This window comes from Podarcis cretensis (genome assembly GCF_951804945.1).
Source record: "Podarcis cretensis genome assembly, chromosome: 15".
NCBI classification, from domain to species: domain Eukaryota; kingdom Metazoa; phylum Chordata; class Lepidosauria; order Squamata; family Lacertidae; genus Podarcis; species Podarcis cretensis.
This window is the reverse complement of record NC_137185.1, coordinates 23191447-23216729: the sequence shown is the minus strand read 5'-3', so window position 1 is coordinate 23216729 and position 25283 is coordinate 23191447. Positions and strand designations below refer to the sequence as shown.

At 44.0% G+C, this 25283-nt stretch overlaps 1 protein-coding gene across 4 annotated transcripts in view; it reads left to right on the top strand.

Moving 5' to 3' along the window:
- GRIK4 (glutamate ionotropic receptor kainate type subunit 4) overlaps window positions 1–25283 on the top strand; it is a 472983-nt gene that overhangs the window by 354060 nt on the left and 93640 nt on the right. For all 4 annotated transcript variants that reach the window (XM_079954667.1, XM_079954665.1, XM_079954666.1 and 1 more), the window contains exons 8-9: window positions 7792–7953; window positions 22790–22942. In XM_079954667.1, coding sequence (XP_079810793.1) covers window positions 7792–7953; window positions 22790–22942 — 315 coding nt within the window. The remainder of the gene's footprint in view (window positions 1–7791; window positions 7954–22789; window positions 22943–25283) is intronic.

Genomic DNA, 25283 nt, shown 5'->3' with positions numbered 1-25283 from the left:
ACAGGCAGTCTGCTGTGGGTTTCAAGGAAATGAATATCTATTTTTCCACACCAAGCCTTGAGATGTCTGAAACCATGAGAACAGAAAAATGTTAGATGCATGCAATGAACACATTCTATTGTAGTGCATTATCTCCTTGAATTTTTGTGACGTTTGTTCCTCTCTTTTTAAAAAATTGTTCCAAGACTTGGCTTAGACATTTCAAAATATGTCTCAGGAAGTGTGGCAAATAAGCGATTACATTTTTCTTTTCTTTTTGGAAGGAATATGTGCCTTTGTTTTTAAGGGGTGTAAGTAACACTTAGAACCAGGCGATTTGTTTAGCTGCTTCACAGGTATCAACTGGTGATGGTATTGTGTGAAGGTAATGGTATTAGAAGGGGACGTGGGTGGCGCTGTGGGTTAAACCACAGAGCCTAGGACTTGCCCATCAGAAGGTCTGCGGTTCGAATCCCTGCAACGGGGTGAGCTCCCATTGCTCAGTCCCTGCTCCTGCCCACCTAGCAGTTTGAAAGCACGTCAAAGTGCAAGTAGATAAATACACGTAGGTACCACTCTGGCAGGAAGGTAAACAGCATTTCCATGTGCTGCTCTGGTTCACCAGAAGCGGCTTAGTCATGCTGGCCACATGACCCGGAAGCTGTACGCCGGCTCCCTCAGCCAATAAAGCGAGATGAGCGCCGCAACCCAAGAGTCAGCCACGACTGGTCCTAATGGTCAGGGGTCCCTTTATCTTAATAGTATTAGAATCTATAGACAAAGATGCTCAATATGTCTGGATTCCCATGGGGGAAGGAAAAATATCACTCGTCTCTTTGGAGGCCAGAAAATGATCTTGTAAGGAATGTAAAAGGTTAGAGTAATGAAGGGTTGACTTTTGTTTGTGAATGTGCCACCCATATTAATCACAACACGGAGAACTTCCTCATCATCGAAGGTGAAGTCAAACATGATGCTATTCAATGGAGCAAGTTCTCATGTTTAGCCTTAGGCTACTGAGTGATGTGAGATCAAGCAGTATACCTGCTTGTGTGAACCAAGCAATAGGCTTTATCTGGAGCTGGAATGGGAGTGTAATTATCTTGAAATCAACCACATATTTCTTAAACGGGGGGGGGGGGGAGATTCTGTGAAATTTAAGGTGGGTCATGTTGAGCTGGAGTTTGTCAATATTTGTTTAGAGTAATCCTTTGTGGCCTTAAAATCTATTAATCGATTAGGAGAGTTCTTCCATAATTCCTTTAAGTTCAGAAGATCAGCATTGAGAGGATAACAGTGATTTTCCAAGGATTACTGACTTGGGATAAGTTTGGAATAAAAATTTGAATTTGGGAGCTTGTAGTTTCTGAAACTTTAGGGTTTGGGGTGACATCTGGCAAAAACTGAGCTATCCAAATCATGAGAATAACTGGATTTGAAATACTTGTTCTGTTTATGAAACCTAATTGTGAGTGAGTAATCTTTCAGCAGCTCAAAATTGAACTGTAACCCATTGGCCAGATGACATCCTTTTTGAAGGGGAAATTGATTTCTGTATGTGGTTTATTATGCAATTATTGACACAGTCAATATATTATGACTATACCACACACACTCTTTCTCTTTAACACCATAAAACACTTAGGGTAATCTTGTACAGTTTAGTGAATAAATGAAAGTGTTTTCCAGGCAGCTTAAGAATGATAAATTGACTTAGCAGCTTAACATTTACAGACCCTGAAGGCCACTGGATTTGCAGATAGAGGCTTTTAACTCCCAATGGGATGGCTTCCTCTGCAAGTATATGAGAGGAGGGTTCCATGTCTCAACTCTCTCCTCCTTTAAGATACTGAAACAGATGATGAAGAAATGATGCTTTATAATTGCAGAGTAACTCAATGCTTGGAATTAACTAGTTCAGTTAAATGAAAGTAGTTGCCATAATTTCCAGGAGAATGGAAGGTGAAGTTCATTTGCGGGTAGAACTTCAAATAATTTATAGTTCATCTTCATAGTCATTCCCTCCCTCAGCAAGAGGCCTGGACTCTTAGCTTTCATTAAAAAAAAAAAAGTAAGTCAAATGAACATCTATGAAAGAGTTAGAAAACAAATTGTGGAGGCAGTGTTCTAAAGCTTGATTTAGCAGATATGGAAGCACTGCTGCAGTTTAATCACTGTGGCTAAGCAATAATTTGGGAGAACTGAACTACAGTGGTACCTCGGGTTAAGAACTTAATTCGTTCTGGAGGTCCATTCTTAACCTGAAACTGCTCTTAACCTGAGCTACCACTTTAGCTAATGCGGCCTCCCACTGCTGCTGCGCGATTTCTGCTCTCATCCTGAAGCAAAGTTCTTAACCTGAGGTACTATTTCTGGGTTAGTGGAGCCTGTAACCTGAAGTGTCTGTAACCTGAAGCGTCTGTAACCCGAGGTACCACTGTAGTTGTTTCGTAAAAGGATAAATGGGAATCAATTCTTTTAAAAAATAAACTTTTGGAGTACTAGATTAACTTGGTGGTGTAAAGCAGCATCTGTTTGCATCTTCTTTCTCCACTTCCTGATCAGTCCCCAAATCAGATTATAAGACTCTCCTATATTAGCACCAGCTGCATTTAGAGAACAGTTGGAATGTTCTTAATCAGCAGCAGATCTAGAAAACCAATAAGGCTGTTGAAATAATTAATAGAAGAAATTGTGTGTGTGTGTGTGTGTGTGTGTGTGTGTGTAAAGATGAGAGAGAAAGAAGTTGGAAGTTGACCTCACAAAAAAACCCAAAATGAGTAAAATCTTGGCACACTCGCTCTCAGTGCCTCTTGGCTTTGTAGGTGATCTGGGCTATTAAAACCATGATAAGAATCTCACAAAGGAGAAGAGAGTTTGCAACCAGGAGGTGATGTGGGTCATTTTGCCAGTGGAATTGATAGGAATGAAAAAGGGGCTTTCTTGCTAATGCACATATGCTAACAAAGGAAAGTTGGCCTTTCCTGGCATTCTGAAGCCAATTGCTAATGAAAGCCCACCCACCCACCCACCTACCTCCAATTTGATAATACAGGTAAAGGTAAAGCTAAAGGGACCCCGACCATTAGGTCCAGTCGTGGCCAACTCTGGGGTTGCAGCGCTAATCTCACTTTATTGGCCAAGGGAGCTGGCGTACAGCTTCCAGGTCATTTGGCCAGCATGGCTAAGCCTCTTCTGGCGAACCAGAGCAGCGCACGGAAACGCCGTTTACCTTCCCGCCGGAGCGGTACTTATTTATCTACTTGCACTTTGATGTGCTTTCGAACTGCTAGGTTGGCAGGAGGGAATACAGGTAGATTCCACTAAAGTGCATTTGCTCATGGTTTGGGACATGGCAATCTGCATAAGCCTCGATTTGCCTAGCTCTTTTCATCCAAGGGTTCCGCAGTCAATTCCCAGATGTGAACCACATCTGGCTGGAACCAGTGAAAACTCAGCATGGTTCAGGAACAGGCCCTTCGCCGCTGTACATGTTCCACATCTTAGCTCTGAGCAATAAGCTGCAATTCTTCACTTGTATATGTTAAAAGAGTGTCAGACACATCTCTCGCCGATTGCTGAGTCATAACATGCTGTGGGCGATGGCACTGCACTCCAAACACAACTGCCGAAGCCACGTCTTGCCAAGTTGCTCCATGCTGCCTTAATTAGGGAAGACTCTCTCTTCGAGTCAAAGGTTCAGGTCACTCGGAGGAGTTTTCCTGATGCTGTAAAATTTGAGTGTGTTAGGTCAGGCACCCGACAGATAACAGCAGTCACTGAAGAGAGACTTTTGGCCTGTAATATTGCCGGCACGCTGTCTCCCAGGGAACGCGGTTCTGTTCTATTATTTAATAATGCCAGGCTAGCACTTTGGAAATAGCCACTGCCATATCAAAACACACACACACACACACACACACACACACACACAAAATGTGGTTTTTATTTAATGCACATCCTTACTGCTTGCTTGAAGCTTGGGTTGGGAAAGTTAAGATTCATCCTTCTGGCTCCGCATTGCAAGGATGGCATTTTCTTTCAGTTATAGACACCTGAGGCTTGATAGTGTTTGAGGGTTTGAGTTATCCCTGATATTGAATTGAACTCCATTTTTCCAGAAAAGCTGGATATTTTGAAGGTTGCATTTTAAAATCAACAGTGTCTATTGTAACATTGTTGTTTGTTTATTACGCTTTCTTGAAAATATAAATTAAAAACAAAGCATTAAAAATAGAAGCAAATGGTGAGTATTAATATAACAGGCTCAAGACAGCTCCATAACTATATACAGTGGTACCTTGGGTGAAGTACTTAATTCGTTCCAGAGGTCCGTTCTTAACCTGAATCTGTTCTTAACCTGAAGCACCACTTTAGCTAATGGGGCCTCCCGCTGCTGCTGCGCCGCCAGGGCACGATTTCTGTTCTCACCCTGAAGCAAAGTTCTTAACCTGAAGCACTATTTCTGGGTTAGTGGAGTCTGTAACCTGAAGCATATGTAACCTGAAGCGTATGTAACTCGAGGTACCACTGTATACTGATGATCTTAACTCTCTCTCCTTTAAATTTTCTTTACAGGGTTTTTCTTTATATATTCAAACATTTGTTGTGATTGCTTTTATACATAATGCATGTCACCAACTACCTTTTTTCAGCCAAGTGACCTAGCAGTTTGAAAAAAAAATCATATTTACCAAAGCCAGGATCCTATGGCCTTCAACAGATCGAGAGCATATGAAGAATAGTCAGATAGGCAGCAAGGCCAGGAGGAGGGGAGAGTGAGACAGCGCTCTGAATACTTTTTTTATTTCTGAAGAACCAGGGAGATGGAATTTTCCACATTTTACATCCATTTCATTACTTATGTAAGCAAGCCTGTGCTGGAGATGGGTGGGCCATTAAGGAAAATTCAGCAGGCCAGACGAGGCCTAAGGCTTTGGAAGGGCTGGTCTGGCCTCCTTCTCCTTCAGCAAAACTGTTGCCACACACTCTTTTGCATACGAAATCTCCTCTGGCTCCAACTCTCATTAGCCATCTGCCCTTTGTTTCACAGGTTGACAATGTACTCCGTGGAAATGGATAACCTGTCACAGAGACAGGAGGATAATATCATTCAAATGAATCAATAGTGCACAGGCAATTTTTGTGTCGCCTAATGATAATGTGATTGTGTCCAAAACACGGTTTAATCCCATGTCTCATCTTGTTCTCCCTGGAGCTTCCTGCGCCAGAGAAATCAGACTTTTACTCTACTTTTCCCGAGGCCACAAAGATCTGTGGAATCAGCTAAAACGGTTACAGGAATAGCGGGGGGGGGGGGGGGGGGGGGGAGAGAGAGAGAATATTATAATAATAATAATGCATTGTATTTCTGATTATGTGGGCAAAATTCATATCCAGAACTCAGGGTACGAATTTCCTTTATGGCTGCAATTGCTCAGCTAAACGAAGGGCCTGATGCCTTCTCACTTGTGGGGAGCAGGGGCCGGCTTCCCCAAGATAAAGGTAAAGGTAAAGGTACCCCTGCCCGTACGGGCCAGTCTTGACAGACTCTGGGGTTGTGCGCCCATCTCACTTAAGAGGCCAGGGGCCAGCGCTGTCCGGAGACACTTCCGGGTCACGTGGCCAGCGTGACATCGCTGCTCTGGCGAGCCAGAGCCGCACACGGAAACGCCGTTTACCTTCCCGCTGGTAAGCGGTCCCTATTTATCTACTTGCACCCGGAGGTGCTTTCGAACTGCTAGGTTGGCAGGCGCTGGGACCGAGCAGCGGGAGCGCACCCCGCCGCAGGGATTCGAACCACCGACCTTTCGATCGGCAAGCCCTAGGCGCTGAGGCTTTAACCCACAGCGCCACCTGCGTCCCCCCAGGTGCCTTCTCACTTGTGGGGAGCAGGGGCCGGCTTCCCCAAGATAACAGACCCTATTTTCCAGGGACAGTCCCGAATCTACAGAAGTTGTTCCAGTTTCTGGTTTGATCCTGGAATGTCCCGCTTTTCCTTAAAGGTAAAGGTACCCCTGCCCGTAAGGGCCAGTCTTGACAGACTCTAGGGTTGTGCGCTCATCTCACTCTATAGGCCAGGAGCCAGCACTGTCCGCAGACACTTCCGGGTCACGTGGCCAGCGTGACAAGCTGCATCTGGCGAGCCAGAGCCGCACACGGAAACGCTGTTTACCTTCCCGCCGCTTTTCCTTAGGACATCCCTATTTTCATAGAAGAAATGTTGGAGGGTATGGAGTTATGCGATCCCCAAGCCAATGAGATATGTAACTATACAACCTTTAGAAGACATCTGAAGGCAGCCCTGTATAGGAAAGTTTTTTAATGATTAATGTTTTATTATGTTTTTATATAATAGTATTATTATTATTAATAATAATAATATAATTTATTACCTATACCCCACCCATCTGGCTGGGTCTCCCCAGCCACTCTGGGTGGCTTCCAACAGGAGATTAAAAATACATTGAAACATCAGTCATTAAAAGCTTCCCTAAACAGGGCTGCCTTCAGATGTCTTCTAAACGTCAGAAAGTTGTTTATTTCTTTGACATCTGATGGGAGGGCGTTCCACAGGGCGGGTGCCACTACTGAGAAGGCCCTCTGCCTGGTTCCCTGTAACTTTGCTTCCTGCAGTGAGGGAACCACCAGAAGGCCCTCGGTGCTGGACCTTAGTGTCCGGGCAGAACGATGGGGGTGGGGACTCTCCTTGAGGTATACTTCAGTATATATGTTGGAAGCCACCCAAATTGGCTCAGGCAGCCTAGTCAGATGGAAGGGTATTATTATTATTATTATTATTATTATTATTATTATTAATTATTGAATAGGACATCCCTATTTGCATCAGAGAAATATTGGACGGTATAAGTTGAATGCGCTCAAGGGAAGGGACCTTCCCAGTTTTCCTGTACAGTTTTGGAGTTCTCTTCCACATAAGAGATGTATGCCCATCATTTCCTCCCATCAGTGAGGCAAGATGAAGCAATTTGCCTCGAGTGACAGATCTGCCTCCCGCCCCTGCTGTTGTGCCTCTGCTACCCCTGCTGGAGTTTTGTCCACACTGTCACCACCACAATTCCACTGCCATGGCCTGAGTTTGCCTGCAGTGGGGGAGCCAATAACTTTACCCAGGGAACACCTACTGAAAGTGGCAGCCGTAACCTTTGCACTCTGCCTAGAATCCTTCATCCCATACTTTTGACTCCCTCTGCTTCACAGGCAGACCAGCACACAAGTGGGCTGCTGAAAGGGATGGCAGGAGAACATACCACTAAAGAGTCTCGAATTAATTGAGCTGGATATGTTTAGTCTGGAGAAGAGAAGACTGAGATGTGATATAATAGTCACCTTCAGATATCTGAAGGGTTGTCATGAAGCAAGTATTTTTTCTGCTGCTCCAGAGGGTAGCACCCGAACCAACAGATACAAATGGCAAGAAAGGAAATTTTGACAAAACCTTAGGAAGAACTTTCTGACTGTAAGAGCTATTTAACCATGGAATGGACTGATGGAATCTCTTTCACTGGGCATTTTTAAACAGAGGTTGGATGAATATCTGTCAGGGATTCTTGCAAATACAGGGGGTTGGACTAAGATGACCCTTGTCCCCTCCAACTCTGCAAGTCTATTATTCTATGTTTTTTAAAAAACTGATTAAGTCACATTTTGGCACAAACTCCTTGGAACCTTTGCAGTTCCTTAGATTCCCTCATTTCATTTCCCCTTATGGACTACTGAAGAACATACTGCTCTTTTCACACTTCCTAATTCTGCTCTCTCTCTCTGTTTTGGTTCTTTGATTTCCTTTAGGAGTTTTCGCTCCAGCGGCTAGAGAGCCATCTTGATGATCGAGTGAACATCATGGCCTTTTCCATTTTCAACCAGTCCCATGCTTTCTTCCAAGAGTTTGCAGAGAGCCTCAACCAGTCATGGCTGGAAAACTGTGATCACATTCCTTTTACTGGGCCAGCAGTAAGTAAAACAGATTTACATCAATTGGTCCTCAACCCACAGTGTAATTAGGGCTTGTTGGAAGAGAAGATGAAGATAGCATGAAGAGGGGGCCACAATGGTGATTTGTTGATGGTCTAGAACCTTATGCATCTCTCGCTCATTGCTCCTTGTTGATCGCGTTCCAACAAACTAGATGAACATAAAAAAAGGTATCACAAGACCATGGCATTCTCAAAACAGGTTGAAGGGTTATGAGGAGCAAGGTCTTTTCTGTGATAGCAATCCATTGGTGTGATTAAGAGTTCTCAGTTGTGGAGAGCTTTGGAGAATTCTTTTGTGTTACCTGCCTGCTTCTTTCATGGCTTCTCAATGCCTTCATGCTATGTTGTAGGCATCATGAGGACATCAGATCAGCCACTCTAGCAAACAAGATGGGGGACCAGATGGACATTTGGTCTGATCCAACAGGGCTATGGCGTTTAAAACTCATTTGCTTTGTTTACGTGAGTCTCAGGAAGGGCTTTGATGAATGGAAAGGTGGCATCTAAATTTAAACAAACCTTTACCCCAGGCATAGGCAAACTCAGCCCTCCAGATGTTTTGGGACTACAACATCATCCCTAGCTAACAGGACCAGTGGTCAGGGATGATGGGAGTTGTGGTCCCAAAACATCTGGAGGGTCGAGTTTGCCTATGCCTGCTTTACCCTGTCTTGTTCTCAGTAAAGACCAGTTTATATGTTATCCCCTATTTATAGCAACATGTGATAACCAGCTCAAGATGTCTCTGCATGTGCAAAATTCATTTTCTTCACAAATGAGTCATTGTAACTAGGAATATGTGCACCATTTAAGGTTGCATTCTCCTCCTCTCAAACTCCCTGCTTATGGGTATTAATTATAATCAGAGTATGATCTCCTAAATCCATTCAAACCTTTCAATGCATCCTAGAGAGAATGTTTGCTAGAATACCATTCCCAATATTTCCACAAACACAGTAAGAGCCTGCTGGATCAGGCTAGTGGCCCATCTAATCCAGCATCATTTGTCTAGAAATGATCCTCTTCCTTTTAGGAGATGTTCACAAAGGGTACAGAAACTACTAGGGTCCTTCCTCCTATGCAGCAGAACTGCAAATGTTCACATGCAAATAGACAGAGCATTGGGTGTCTTGTAGCAGCTATCTTCCTTCTTCATGTAAAAGGTCAAAGTGACCTTAAAGAAGCAAACTAGGATCTCTGTTTCGATTGCATCATCCATCCTCTGCCCTACAATACCGGGGGTGGTTGACATCTAGCAGATGCTGAAGCTTGCTACAAATTGCTGCTTGCTTATATTTGAACCTGCTGTTTATTCAGCTGTGAGCTTACAGGCTTACATGCTCTCTCTCTCTCTCTCTCTCTCTCTCTCTCACACACACACACACACACACACACACAGCCTCCCTCGCTGTCTACCCTTCCTCCAGCCCAGGGAGATGCTGTGCAGCTAATTCATTGCCCAGTCTTACTTTATACCTGATGTGATCCCTCCATTGCTAACTGCCCCAGGTGATAGCTGAGATGCATTAGGGATAATGCTTCCTAATAAAGCAGGAAAATGTTAATGGCGGGCAGAAATAAAAACTGAATTCACCCTTCTCCCTTTCCCTTGGCCCGCATTTACGGTGCTTTCATATTTTGCTTTTGTTTTGAGTTCTTATTCTACTGTGCATTATTCACCTGCGTGAAAGTCGTTGAAAATAATGCTCAGACCTTCTCTCCCATTTGGTAGCTTTCCCTCAAAGAGACTCGAGACCCCATGTTGCATGGCAACGTGTGCATTACAGGGTACCGACACCATTTTTAGGAGCAAAGTAGCTTTGGGGAGGCATTTAGCGCAGTGAAGAAGTGTTGGGAGGGAAAGGGGTGCAAGAACCTTTCCCACAAGCTAGTTCCCATCTTCAGATTGCCTCTGAGCTGCTTCTCTCCCCCAGATGCATAAGTGTCCTCAGATACACATCTGAAACCCGGGGTGGTGGGTGGGGACAGCTTGGGGCAGGGGAAGAATACCTGTTGGGAAAAGGATTAAATGCCATCTCCCATGGTCTCGCACTCGCTCTCCTGTTGCAAGTTGCTGGCCTTGGCCAATGTAACACAGGATTCTGCAACCTGGCACCCTCCAGATCTTCTGGGCTACAGCCCCCATTTATTATCCCTGACCATTGGCCAAAACATCTGGAGGGCATGAAGCTGAGAAAGGCTGGTGTGACATGTCGAAACCAGCTTTTGATTTATCCTGAAGAAACTCTTGTTTTGGTGCTGTTGGGAGATCTCGTTCCACTGCAAATCAATCCTCTGATAAACCACGACGTTCAAACTAGTTTAGATTTCTCGGGAAGAGATATTCTGTATGGCATGGAGTGGTGGCCACTTCTCTCCAGTAAATTGCTCCCGCTTCTTTCCCTCTCTTTGCTAAAGGAAGCGTTGCACCACTGCTCAGTGGTCCTTCTTGCACAGCAGCCCGGGAAGCTGTCAACCCATGTTCTGAAGCCTGGGTGACTGTAGCAACAGCTGTCAGAACCGATAGCTAAGGCATGTGAAGAAAGCCCCCTGCCTGCACTCTCAGTAATACTGCTTATTAGCATCCTCAGCCTCCAGCAGTATCTGGTCTCTTCTGACAGCAGAGTTGCATTGAAGAAAAGTTGCAGGAGTCACTAAGTCATGGGTAGGCAAACTAGAGCCTGGGGGCTGGATCCAGCCCAATCGCCTTCTAAATCCGGCCCATGGACGGTCCGAGAATCAGCGTGTTTTTACATGAGTAGAATGTGTGCTTTTATTTAAAATGCATCTCTGGATTATTTGTGGGGCGTAGGAATTCGTTCATTTTTTCCCTTCAAATATAGTCCAGCCCCCCCACAAGGTCTGAGGGACAGTGGGCCGGCCCCCTGCTGAAAACGTTTGCTGACCCCTGCACTAAGTCTTCTTTGCTGTGAGATGAGGCCAGACATGGCACTGCCAGGAAATGGGTGTGTCAGGCGGATTCAAGCAACTCCCATGGCCGGTTGCCCAGGAAAGCAAAAAGACAAGGAATGTCTCTTACCGTCTGCTTTTTATTCAGTAATTACAGAGAGAGGCTTTGGAACCCAGCCTCTTGGATAATGGCATTGTCCTGAGTGAATCTCCACTCCCTCCGTCTCTCCCACTTCCTCATGTGTCAGCCCTACAGGTGCTGACAAGTGCCCTTTGCCTTTGAGCTCTTTGCTCTCCTACTTTCAAGGCTCGCCAGGTTCTGAGAAAGGGTGTGTGTGTCTGGAATGCTTTCTAAAGACACTATGCCTCACTGGTGCTTCCTCTTCCTCCTCCTCTCCCATTATTTCCCAGCTTTCCCCCTCATCTGCCTCTAAGCTGTGACCTCCCTCAAACCCCGTTGTAATTCTGAACTCTCTTCTCTGGAAGGGTCAGGCTGGGGAGACGGTCTTCACCATTCTTCCTCTGCCCAGTTCCTGACATTGTGTGAGACCTTCCATGAGTGTTTGTAGGTAGCATTCAGACAGCTGTTGCTGCAGTCATCCAGAGACATCACAACATAAAGTGGCTGATTCGCAGGGTGTCTTATGCACCGGAACAGTATTTTCCTAGCAACACAAAAGCAACATTTGTCTTGGTTTGTGGGAACCACTTATTATCCATGGTGGAAGGACTTTTAAATCCACACAGGGAATTGTTCATTGTTTTCCTTATGACATTTGGTGTTAATAAACTTTAGCAAAGCGCAATTCAAGGAAAGGTCCCAACTGCCTAGGGATTTACATGTTTACCCATCAACCTCAGGGGAGCTGAACCTCCCCAGGAAGCTCTGAGCACCGAATCCCTGACAGCTGGGCCTGCCAGGAGGTTCCACATAAGCCACGGAAATCCCAAGGCTTTCTTGCTAGGAGACAGTGGAGCATGTTTGCAAAAGGAGCAGGGAGGTATTTGCTGGAAAAAAAGAAAAAGAAAAAAACTTCCAATTAATCACACTGCAAAGAAAGGAAATCAGGGGAAATCATTAAAATTGCAGATGGCTAGATTAGGTAATTAGAATGTAGGCTAAAGCAGATGTTTGTAATTAACTGTTTATTTCATTGACAGAAACCCTGATTGTACCAATGGATTGTGGCACTTCTTTTTACTGTGTTAAATTTGGGGGCAAAGATATAGTTGTTGTTGTTTCTATATCTGTGTCTATATATACACCTCCGTTTGAGAGATCTCCAAGTGTGGTTTCCTAGGAAATGCAGGGTTTATGCTCACAGAGTTTGTTAGAACAACCTCATTCACCTTTGGGCTTTATTCTGATGGAAATTTTACTTAAAGTTTCAAACAACACATCCATGGTTTGAGAGTGCTAATTGTAGAGATGTGCAAATTGTGATTAATGGGCTTTAGATTGTTTCACCCATTCAATAATTCAGATGTGTAGGCCCATTCTTGTGCATGGCATTTTAAATGAGGCTGGGTCTCTGCCCCTACACACTTACAAGCTTACATTTAATAAAGGGCAGACATTCCCTTTAGTCTAGGAATGGCAGCTGAATCCATCACTATTGAAAGCCTCTGCTCTCAAGTGAAATGGAAATTCTGACTGGTGTGATGTCTCATGATAGCTCATGCCTTGTTTGTATATGCAGTTCCACACCCTTTGCCATAGTCAATGAGTGACCAGTGTGCAGGAGTAAAGCAGCTCAATGCTCTTAGAGGGGAGGAAGAAATATTCCCCACTATTCAGTTTCTTTACTTTTTATGCAGTTTCCAGAAGGAGGTTCCTTGGTCTCATCTAATGATTTTGGCTAAGCCCTGGAACAAAGGAGGAAGCCGCTGACTAGCTACCTCCACCCCAATCCCCAGATTGCATTTTGCTATAATTCATTAGCACTATTTACAACAGACAAGGGACAAAAATTAAAACACACCACCCATGATACAATATACGATAATAAGCAAACGAGCGGAGGTTTGCAAAAGGGCTATTAATGTCAAAAAGAAAAAAAGATGAGGTTTTTCTAAAGGGTTGGAGATTTGATCTAAGGTTTTGAGTGGGAAGAAATGAGGGGAATGTATTTCATACCAAGTGGGTGGCAGGAAAGCCCTGAGGATCCACACAATAGCCTTCTTATGGAGAAATACTACTTAATTGTCTGCAGCATCTGCCATATGAACAGAATCACAAATTGCTTTATTGCATTAAATAAGACTACAGATAAATAGTGGCAGAGGGAGTTGGCAATTAAGAGACCCAGACGGAAGTAGGAAATATGGTTTTCAGGCGAGGGTTGGAACAAGCTGGGAACCGATGAGCCAGAAAGGAACCTGGGAGGCTTCTGCAGATGGCAGGTTTCACCAAGAAGATTTTGTTGGGCGTTCCCCATGTTGAGATTGAGAAGAAAGTATATGGTGGAGAAGGCGGAGAGCGTCAATTTAGTTTGCATTTAAAGGCTAACCTGCCTGACTCTCACTTCTTGAAATAATAGGTGAAACGAAACACAACCATCCTTTAGAATTCATACTTCTTGAATTTTACAGTGCAGTTCTCCAGCCCAATAATGTGTACAAAAGGCATGTAATAAGGCAGGTGAGGGATACAGGTGGCGCTGTGGTCTAACCCACTGAGCCTCTTGGGCTTGGGTGGTTCGAATCTGCACAACGGGGTGAGCTCCCATTGCTCTGTCCCAGCTTCTGCCAACCTAGCAGTTTGAAAGCACACCAGCGTGAGTAGATAAATAGGTACTGCTGTGGCAGGAAGGTAAACAATGTTTCCATGCTCTCTGGCACTCGCCATGGTCTTCTGTGCACCAGAAGCAGTTTAGTTATGCTGGCCACATGATCCAGAAAAGCTGTCTGTGGACAAACACCAGCTCTCTTGACCTGAAAGTGGAGATGAGCGCTGCATCCCATAGCTGAATTCAACTGAACTGTCCAGGGGTCTTTTACCTTACCTTTACTAGGGTAAAGGTAAAGGGACCCCTGACCATTAGGTCCAATTGCAGATGACTCTGGGGTCGCGGCGCTCATCTCGCTGTACTGGCCGAGGAAGCCGGCGTTTGTCCACAGACAGCTTTCCGGGTCATGTGGCCAGCATGACTAAACTGCTTCTGGAGCAATGGGACGGAGTGGTACTGCTGGAGTGGTACCAATTTATCTACTTGCACTTTTAGGTGCTTTTGAACTGCTAGGTTGGCAGGAGCAGGGACCGAGCAACGGGAGCTCACCCTGTTGCTGGGATTCGAACTGCCGACCTTCTGATTGGCAAGCCCTACGCTCTGTGGTTTAACCCATAGCGCCACCCGCGTCTTTACTAGGGTAGAGTGCATAAAAATGCACATATGATTGGAATGAACATTTAAAAAATGCATTATGTTAGGGGAAATTGCTTTGCAATAATATGCATATTAGGCAAAAGGGCATTTAAGCATGTCTATATTGGAAGAAAATTGCACTAAAATGCCGGTGAGTTTTCATGAGGACTTTTTTAAAAAAATAATTGCATATTATATGGCAGTCTGGAGAACTAAATTTAAACTTGGAAGAACGTGAAACTGAAACCACTGGTCCACCTTTGGTCAGCATCAAGGCAGAGAGAAACATGCCTTGTGGTCCCAGGCCCTAAGGAAGTTAGATTGGCTTCAGCCAGAGCCAGGGCCTTTTCAACTCTGGCTCCGGTCTGGTGGAACACTCTGCCTCACAAGACCAGGGCCCTGCAGGATCTGATTTCTTTCCGAAAGGCCTGTAAGACAGAGTTGTTCTGCCTGGCCTTTGGCTTGGAGCCCATTTGATTCTCTCCCTCCCTCTCTTTCTTTTTTCCTTTCCTTCTCCTTCTGCGATTAGGCTACATTTTAATATTTTAATGTTTCAATATTTTAATGTTGTATTTTTTAATTTTGTTTTTAAGTTGTAATCATTTAACTTGTTTTTATTATTGCTTGTAAGCCACTCTGAGCCCAGCCTTGGCTGGGGAGGGCGGGGTATAAATAAAAATTATTATTATTATTATTATTATTAAAGAAAGGCAGTAGAATGGGTGATGGGAGTGAGTGGGAGTCATGAATTGCGGGTGCTGAACTAGGCTGTGACTGGATCAGGTCTAAGGCAGAATACACTTCAGGAAAGGGGTCCATGGGATCAAGTCGAAGGAGAAGATTTTTTTTTAAAAAAAAAAAAAAATTAAAAAGGAGGGAAAGAAAGAGGAACGAGAACCTCCAAGGCTCACAGGAATACCTTAATTTATGCAAGACCAATAATCCGTTTGTTTATTCATTAAAATAAATTTCATACCCTGTCATCTCATAATGGAGCACCTTGCAGTAACCTGCAGTGGAATAACAAAAGCAATATTTTCCAGAAAAGCAGCAAGATAAATAGAAGCAAAACGATCACCACCGACTCATTGAGGGCTAGGGACTAAGAGTAAGGTTGGATGGCATGCAGTCACCTCTCCATCAACAGAGAGGTAGTCTACCATTTGCAGGGATTCCACCACAGCAGACACTGTGCTGTGGTGCAGATCCGCATGAAAGTGGAAAGGCCCACAAGAAGAAGAGGAGAAGAGTCTGGATTTGATATCCTGCTTTATCACTACCCGAAGGAGTCTCAAAGCAGCTAACATTCTCCTTTCCCTTCCTCCCCCACAACAAACACTCTGTGAGGTGAGTGAGGCTGAAAGACTTCAGAGAAGTGTGACTAGCCCAAGGTCACCCAGCAGCTGCATGTGGAGGAGCGGGGAAGCGAACCCGGTTCACCAGATTACAAGTCTATTGCTCTTAACCACTACACCACACTGGCTCTCACAAGTGGGGTGAGGCGGGATGGTGGTGCTAGGGCAGTTTTGTCTCTCCCAAGGGGCCTGATTCCCTGGCTCCCTAATGTACATTAGCTTGGAACTGGAATAAAATGGAGAGAGAGAGAGAGAGAGAGAGAGAGAGAGAGAGAGAGAGAACCACTTGCCCCGACTCTGCCTTTTGCACTAGCTAACACACAGCAGCAGTGTTTCATGTTGGCAGTGGAGACACCACTCAGTCCTTCAGCTCCTCAACCCTCATTGCTTTTCTGATCAAACAACAATAAAACAGAAGTGGCAGAGAAAATAGCAAATCCATGTTTGCAATGGGAATAAACCCTGAGGCAGCAGTTCAGAAGCCCCAAATGGGCAGAGGAGGAACCTTGCGTGAGAATCCCATAAAGCTATTGGAGGAAGGGCAGAATAAAAATGATACCAATGGAATAAAGTTGATTAAAAAGTGACTGTCAAAAATGCACTTAAAAGGCACTGCTATTTTTGCTATTGAATCTTCATAAGAAGTGGGATTTGAAACTAAGGACGGACAAATCCATCCATTTTCTCTCAGTTTCTTACTTTTCCATTCTTAAATTCAGTTCTCCACATTTGTGAATATACAATACCACACACACACACACACACACAGACACACACACATTTTAGTGCAGTTTTGAGTAATATGTAGATTTTTAAGCACATATTCCTAATATGTATTTTTGCATATTATTTTCACCAACTTAAGCATTTGCATGCACACTTTCCCTAAATGTTTGGATTTCAGCACACACAGTTTTGGTGAGAAAACTGCATCACAAGCGTTGCAGAAGTGCAATTTTTGAAGGATAGCTGTGTTTCAGATCGCATGTTGATTTGACAAGTGCAAATACAAATGCAACCTGAAAACAGAACCAACATCGCTTTTCTCCCACATCTCTACTTGAAACAAACTGGTGCAGTGTGGAATATTGTGTTCATGTTTCTAGTCAGCCAGCCATGCCCTTTCCCATGATACCCCATTCCATATGTTCCCAGGTTTTCTGTCCCAGGCCCCCAATCCAACCCTGAGCATGCCCAGTCCAAATTAAATGATTTGGGGCTTTCTCTTCCCTCCTCTCTTTAGGGTTTTTGACCATTCTTTGCGCTCCTGTAAACCTTAGGATTTCCCCCAAAATTTCCATTTGGGCTATGTTAAATCTCCTCACTTGGAGAATTGAGCTCGCTATGAATATGTATGAGTGGACCACCAAGAGTGGGCCTTTCAATTTTCTTGAGATTTTCTTCTGTGAACAATGATATTTTTGTTCCTCTCTCCCCTTTCTGATATCTGAAAGAGCACATCTGCCTAGCAGAACCCCCAAATTTTGGAAATTAGTTTGAGCAGGAATGGGTGAAATTTGTTGGCCCAAGTGCTGCATCCTCACATGGGCAATGTTCCAGGAGCAGGATACTAGTGGGTGTGGCCTAAGTGGGTGTGGCCAGACCCACCCCCTCTCCATCCATGCAAGCTAGAGGCATTACCACAGTTCAAGATCATAATCTAGGCAGGGGAAATCACTCTAGGAGGGTGCAGAGCAGTACCAGTGAAGGGTATGGGCTGGGTAGAGTCCTAAGGGCCAGGCAGAGATGCCCAGAGGGCCACATTTGGCCTCCAGGCTTGAGGTTCCCCAACCCTGCCATAGACGGTGGCATGCAGCCACATTGAAAAATGTTCAGCGCCACCCTCTCCAGATTGCATGTGTACAGCCATTATACAGCTTCATAGAAAACTGTCCTTGATCATCCTGTCTGATAAAATTAAACAAAAAGAGACATTGGCAAACATAGAAACCACTCCTGGAATTGAAGCAAATGTTTGTAGGCTTACAAAGTCGAATATCCCAATCAATAGTGTCATATGCTTCATTAAGATCTACAAGCATCATTTGTGGTAGCTAATAAGAGATCGTTAACTGCGCAGAGGAAGGGAAAAGGAGATGAAAAACAGACCAAAGACAATTAAAGATGACAAGCTGGATTTCTGACATGGAGGTAACAAATGGAAAGCACATCCAAATATATTGGATGTTTTTGACCTATTACTGGCAAGCTGGATCTTGAACTCTTTCACATTAATGCTGTTATTCCGCCAAACCTTGAGGATCTCGCGTGAGGTTAAAAATCCAGGAGGGTTTGCAGAAAAATCTCAAAATCAAGAGAACAGAAAACTAAAGAATGGTGTGCATCCATTGATCAAGGATCAAGGGCTTAACAACATTTGTGTTTTCTGAGACCCCTTTCCCTTAGCAACCTTCAGAAAAACCCCAAACTTTGCAAAAGCACAAATCTTCCCACCATGCCATGCAAACCAGCAAATGTATGTCGTTTCCCCTCAAGACATAATTGTGAGCATGGCAATGGAGCTCACCTGAGGCTAAGTTTACAAAATGTTTGACAACAAGTGTTGCTTCGAAAGCTTCCAGAAATCGAGCCTTGGGGTGGGAACATCACAGAAGTGGAATAGGAAGGTGATGACAAACCAGGACCAAAAGTATGCCCCAATTTTTGTACTGATAGATTATTAGGGGCACGGGGAATTGGCACTAATTTTTAGGAGAAAGAAAATAGTATAAATCAGTTGTGGTGAGTCCTTGGCCCTCCAGATGTTGTTACACTACAACTCCCACCATCCTTGGCCTTTGGCCATACTTGCTAGAAAAGTTGTAGCTCAGTAACATCTGGAGGGGTCCCCATTAGTATAAAGACTCAGCTGTTGGGATGCAAGAGGAGATTGTGTCCACCTTCAAGCTGATCTCTTATGAGCCTATGGGCCTCCTTTTGAGAAAGGAGCATCGTTAGTGCAGGCCATTAACAAGACATTTGGGTAGTGGAGAAACTAGAGATACAAGGATAGAGGGGAGATAATAAAAAAAAGTCCTAAATATAGGTGGTTTCATGTGTTTATGTTTAAAAATAGGGAGCGAAAGGATTGGAAGGTGTCTTCCTATATTAACACTACATCCTGGAAGATGGGGCATGTTTTTTCTTGCCAAGTAGCCGGGTAAAATATTGCCTTCACAGTTTTTCTTATAGCTCTGTAAGTAGAAAGCAGAGAAGCTTTTTAAAAAATGAAACCTGATAGTGGAGGAAAGGGATAGTTTTCCTGGGATTGGGTGGGAGGGCTCCTGCAGGGCCTGCCCTCCATTATTTACAACCCTGAATTAGTGTTGTGCCTTGGAATAAGTTTCCCCATTACATATTTCCCCTCTTCCTGCAACCTGTAGTGCAGAGTGCCTCTAAGCATGTGCAAAGTACATTTCTTCTTACCCATAGTACTTCTTACTTATATGAAGGCACCAAAGAACATTCCTTAAGCAATAGAAGTCTTCCCCATAGCAAAGATTAAGAGCTTCAGGAGGGATCTGGAAGGTGCATGCCTCCTGCAGAAGCTCAAAGGAAGGCACTCTCCATTTTGGGAATTAATTACATCCAGAGTTGTTTGTGCAGAATAGCTAGAGGAGAGAAATGACACAAGCAGTAGGTAGTCTCAGATATAATTTTGCTCACATGCCAGAGAAGGTGAGGTGACGCAAGGGATTTCTGAAGTGAAGACACCTCACCGAACCCCCACAATGGTAATTGAGGAGAGACGCTCTGAGGAGAGAGGTTAGTTAGGAGAAACCGAGCTTTGATAATAATAAGGAACCGACAACAATGAGAAAATGCAGGAAGTGATGATAATTAAAGGTGAAATCTTAGTCATAGCAGTGAGGAGGAGAGAGAAAATGACCAGTTAATAACTTGATGAAAAATGAAACGAAACCAATGGGAATGGGGTTGGGGGAAAAAAAATAAGTACCACCTGAGTCTAGAGGAATAAATAGAAGTGATTAGAAGCAAATGAGTCTAAGTTGGGCTGTCAACACCGATTGGGTACTCCTTTGCCAAAGCAGTATTGCCAGATATGAAAGTCCTGCGTGCAGGAAGGGACCTAGAGAGTTTAGCGAGACCAGGATTAGGAATAGAGGAGCTCTGGTCAACTAACCTTTACTCAGAGTAGGCCAGGGGTCAGCAACCTAAGGCCCATGTGCCACAAGCGGCACATGGGTGTCGTTTAACCGGCCCACGAGCCGCCTGCTTGGCAAGTCCCCACACGCTGCACTAAACCGGTGTGGTGCAGGGACTCACTTCCGCAGCACCGGAAATCGTGTATGCACAGACACAGACACCGGAAATCACGGGCACTCGATCCGGCCCACAGAGTGATTTCCGCTGGAGTGAACTGGCCCAGACGAGGTAAATCTTGCCGACCCCTGGAGTAGGCCCATGGAAATTAATGGTCCTAAGGTGCTCATTGATTTCAGTGGGTCTACTCTGGGTAAAAGTTTGTTGAATATAGAGAGACTGCTTTATACAACAGTTGTCCATCTAGCTCAATATTGTCTACACTGACTGGTAGCAGACAATCCCCAGGGCTTCATAGCCTGAATCAGGCTGGTGTCCCTTCCAGTCCAGCACCCTCTTCTCATAGTGTCCTCCCAGGATTTCAACACTTACAGTGGTATTAACTTCTGCCCATGCAACCTTTAGCACTTATATTTAGCCATCTAAGATAAGGGCTTTCGAGGGATTGATAGGAATGCCTGTTCCAACTGGCGATGTGGCTGGAACTCATATTTCCGGGCTTGGAAAATAACAGCTCTCTGGTGTGCGTAGTGCTCACCTCAAATTCAGAAATAAACTGAGCCTGGGTGCATTTCTGTAGGACTCTAAATTTAATTTACAAGATGTTTTAGGAGACTTTCCCTTGGGAGTCTTACATAATGTTTTGCGATTTAAGGATTTAGTGGTGCATAACAGATATATTACTCATGAAGAGATGAATGTTAATTCATCACACTTGATGCCTGCTTGGGTTGAAGAATTTCAAGTCCAGTATTCTGAATTAAGACTTGATAAGCCGGCTGAGAAATCAACATAGTGTGAAGAGTTATTGACAAAAAGAGCCAAAGAGAAAAGGGCAATTGTCACAACTATATAATATAATCTCTGGTTTACAGATAAAGATGCATTCTTATAAGTTTCTCCAAGACTCGGAAAATGGCTCATGGGACAAGATTTGGGCAGAGATTCATATGTCAATTAGGCTATTTTCTCTTTAAGAGTGACTCAGTGCAGATCAGTGTACTTTGCAAAACATTACCCCCTACGGGGTTAAATAAGATCTTGAGTACATTTTTAGACTTTGAAAATGTCATAACGAGTGGACAGATTTATTTATGATGTACAGTGGAGTTATCCTTGTGTTCAGCATTATTGACCAGAAGTTACATACTTCATAGGGACACAGAAAAAAGCTTTGTCCTGAGCCAGACGATTTATTCATCTAATCAAGTACCGTCTACACTGGCTGGTAGCATCTCTTCAGGGTTTCAGACAAGGGTGATGTCAGGAATTGAATATATGACATTTTGCATGCAAAGCCATCATTTTTTCCACCAGCCATCTCTCCCCCCCCCCCCAATAGATCGTGTAGCACTAAAATCCAATGCAAATCTTTTACATTTGAATTATTTGAAAGAAAGCTTTTAAGGGGCTCTTAAAATGTGGTTGTTGCTTTCTTTTGCTTGCAGGCAATGAACCTCCGGTTATTACTGTAAATTGTTTATTGTATAAATGTTCTACCTTGTTTTCTTTCTTTTTTCCAAATAACAGCTAAATTCATTCACAAAACAGATCTATTTTGTTTTATTTAAGCATTTTTATGTTGCCCAATCAGCTGTGTCCTCTGGGCAGTTTATGGATTGAAATCACTAAAATACATCAGCAGTACTAAAAAAAACCCCATCAAATATATAAAAGCAACGCCAGTGCAAAAATTAACAAAGAGCAGCATAAACCCATTCGACAGTATCAAATCAGTAAACGGCACTAAAAAAATCAGCACAGGGAAGACAAAATAGTTCTAAGAATTAAAAGCATGGAATTTAAAAAGCCTGGAGGGGAAGAGAAAAATCAATTTAGAACAGTAAAATCAAATTACAGATAATAACAGCAACAAAGGAATGGCATTTGGCAGCAGGAATAAAGAATCACCCAGTTAAAAACAATACAGCAGCAGTATGGGTATCAAACTGCAACTCATCCCATGACAATGGCCTCCCACTATCCCCCTAGAGAACTTGGCATGTTTGAACCAGGTGGCTTTCCCCATGGCATTCCACAAGATTGGCGCCACAACTTAAAAGACCCTGCTTCTCAAGGGCACCTGCTGGACGTTACTCAGGGAAGGAATCCAAGGCCAAGGCCTCGGATAATGAAGAATATGCTGGGGGAAGAAAAGCCCCAGCAAATACGAATGGTTTGTTAAAGTTCAGGATATCTCTGATGTGGCTAAGCAGACAAATAAAATGCACTGAAGAAATGACTTAGGTATGTCTATAGAGGAAACTAGCTGTCAGATTATCTGCATTTTTTTCTTCATTGGGTTGGAATGGTGTCGATTTTCTTGCTGTTGCTTCTGGCTTTTTATTTTTAATTTAAAAGAAAAGAAAAGAAAAGAAACAGGATTCACGGCTGCCAGAGGGAGGAATTCGATGCCCACCTCAGCACTCTGCCCTTCCCCAAAAGTAGCAGAGTCAGAATAAATAATGCAAAATAATAAAAATAGCCAAATAAATACACCCCTGTTTCCCTCCTTCTGAATTGTTAAAAAAGGCACCTGTGTGGTGCTGCTGCATCAATTTACATTTCCTAAAACCCAGACAGTTGGCTCAGTTTAAAATGCTCTTTGGTTGGTTGATAGATCTAGTTATTTTTCTATTCCACCCTACTTTATGAATAACACATTACATTGGGTGACCAGGGCAATTTTGCTAGTAATGAGATTTTGAATCTTATATATTTATTTTTTGCTTGGCTTTTTAGAATAAGGGGCGTTTTTAATTTAAAAAATAATAATAAAGTAATTTGAGCTGGACATATATTAAAAACATGATAAATGGGATGCCTTGTGCACTCTGCAATTTTCCGGCCTGGGTTACACTTCCTTTGCCTATTCCAATTCTCTTCCCGGTATCTTCAGCTGTCTTCTGCCTTGTTGTTTGATGCCGTCTACGCTGTCGTGAGCGCCGTTCAGGAGCTGAACCGGAGCCAGGAGATCGGCGTCAAGCCCCTGTCCTGTGGATCTGCCCAAATCTGGCAACATGGCACCAGCTTGATGAACTATCTGAGAATGGTGAGGAAGGATTGAACATAAATGGTTTGGATGGAAGAGGGAGAGAAGTGTTGCCAGGGGTTTAATGCTGAGCAAGATGGTGGTGGGGATATTGATTTAAAAATATTTGATGGTTTGGGGTTGTTTTTGTTTTTGTTTGTTTTTTTAAAAAAAAGTTTAGTATTTTTACAAAAGCACCTCAAGGCAATGTACAACAAATAACACATGCACGAAAACCAGCAAAAAACAACACAGAAAGCTCTGAAACTTATTCACATGTTTGAAAGCAGAGTTACAATACAATACAAATACCTGTATTGGCATTTCAAGTTAAGACATTTCAAGTCAGTGAAATGTTGTTGTTGTTGTTGTTGTTTAGTCATGTCCGACTCTTCGTGGCCCCATGGACCAGAGCACGCCAGGCACTCCTGTCTTCCACTGCCTCCCGCAGTTTGGTCAAACTCATGCTGGTAGCTTCGAGAACACTGTCCAACCATCTCGTCCTCTGTCGTCCCCTTCTCCTTGTGCCCTCCATCTTTCCCAACATCAGGATCTTTTTCAGGGAGTCTTCTCATGAGGTGGCCAAAAGTACTGGAGCCTCAGCTTCATGATCTGTCCTTCCAGTGAGCACTTGGGGCTGATTTCCTTAAGAATGGATAGGTTTGTTCTTCTTGCAGCCCATGGGACTCTCAAGAGTCTCCTCCAGCACCATAATTCAAAAGCATCAATTCTTCAGTGATGAGCCTTCTTTATGGTCCAGCTCTCACTTCCAAACATGTGAAACTTATTCACATGTTTGAAAGCAGAGTTACAATACAATACAAATACCTGTATTGGCATTTCAAGTTAAGACATTTCAAGTCAGTGAAACAGATAGATTTAAAAGGGACAGGAGTGAGGCTGTTGAGGGTCACAAGGCATTCCATTGTTCTGCTTCACCCTGTTTATTCCCCTAGAGGGATGAGTCATTAAGAACCCTTTCAGATAGGATGGAGATTAAACAGGAAGCCATTGAGGCAGTAATGCCCTTGTCCCTGTCCACTAGGAGGAACCTCATTTGGCTTTCTCTCGGAGCCGTGGGTCGCAGGTCCGGCATTTTGATCAGCATCTGTTTGTGGAGTCTGCTGTGCAAAGGGCAGTCCAAGAGAATATGGTCCAGTGAGTCTGGTACTCCCTGATTGCAGGCACACAGGCGGGCTTGATAAGGAATGTGCGAGTATCTACCTGTGGTCACGGGACGCGGGTGGCACTGTGGGTTAAACCACAGCGCCTAGGACTTGCCGATCAGAAGGTCGGCGGTTCGAATCCCCGTGACGGGGTGAGCTCCCCTTGCTCGGTCTCTGCTCCTGCCAACCTAGCAGTTCAAAAGCACCTCAAAGTGCAAGTAGATAAATAGGTACCACTCTGGCAGGAAGGTAAACAGTGTTTCCGTGCACTGCTCTGGTTTGCCAGAAGCGGCTTAGTCATGCTGGCCACATGACCCAGAAGCTGTACGCTGGCTCCCTCCCTTTACCTTTACCAGTGGTCACTGCCGATGGGGAAGGCATTTAGTCTTGCGAGCATAAAAGCTCTTTGTTGGGAAGGAAGTAGTAGGTCTTTTAAGTAATTGGTGTAACATCTGTCTGAAGTAGTTATGCCTAGGGCCTCTGGAGAACAGGAGCTCGCAGTGTGAGGAGACTAATGCTGTTTTTCGTGTTCATAAAGCCACTGCTTGATAGTTTGGAGTATGTAGCTTTCATCACATACTTCAAGTCTCTCCAGAGCAATACCCAAACTATGTATTTTATCCTGAATTGCTCTAACGTCCCACTCACTGAAGGAGGCCATAGATTAAAAGCCAAAGAGCTGGAGGAAAAGAAATGTTTTATCCTGGTGCCTAAAGATAAGCAATGATGGTGTCAAGTGTGCCTCCCTGAGGAGAGCATTCCACAAGTAGGGAGCCACCACTTAAAAGGCTCCTTTCTGAGGTCCCAAAGGGAGCAAGAAAACCAGGATATGTTCAGCTTGATAGAGTACCAGTTACATAGGCCTTATTCTGTGATGATAACCTTTTATTAAATCAATTTCTGTTGGCAAAGCAGGTCCTGTGCCAGCTTCCTGGGTCTCGGATGAGTTTTATTTTATTTTATTATTTGTTTGTTTGTTGCATTTTCATGCCACCCTTTACTCCAAAGAGTTCAAGGTGGCATCCATGGTTCTCCTCCTCCTCCTCATTTAATCCCCACAACAGCCCTGTGAGGTAGGCTAGGCTGAGAGGCAGTAACTGGCCGAAGGTCACACCCTGTGAGCTTCATAGGTGAGTAGGGATTTGAACCCTGATCTCTTGGGTCCCAATCTTACACTCTAACCACTACACTACACT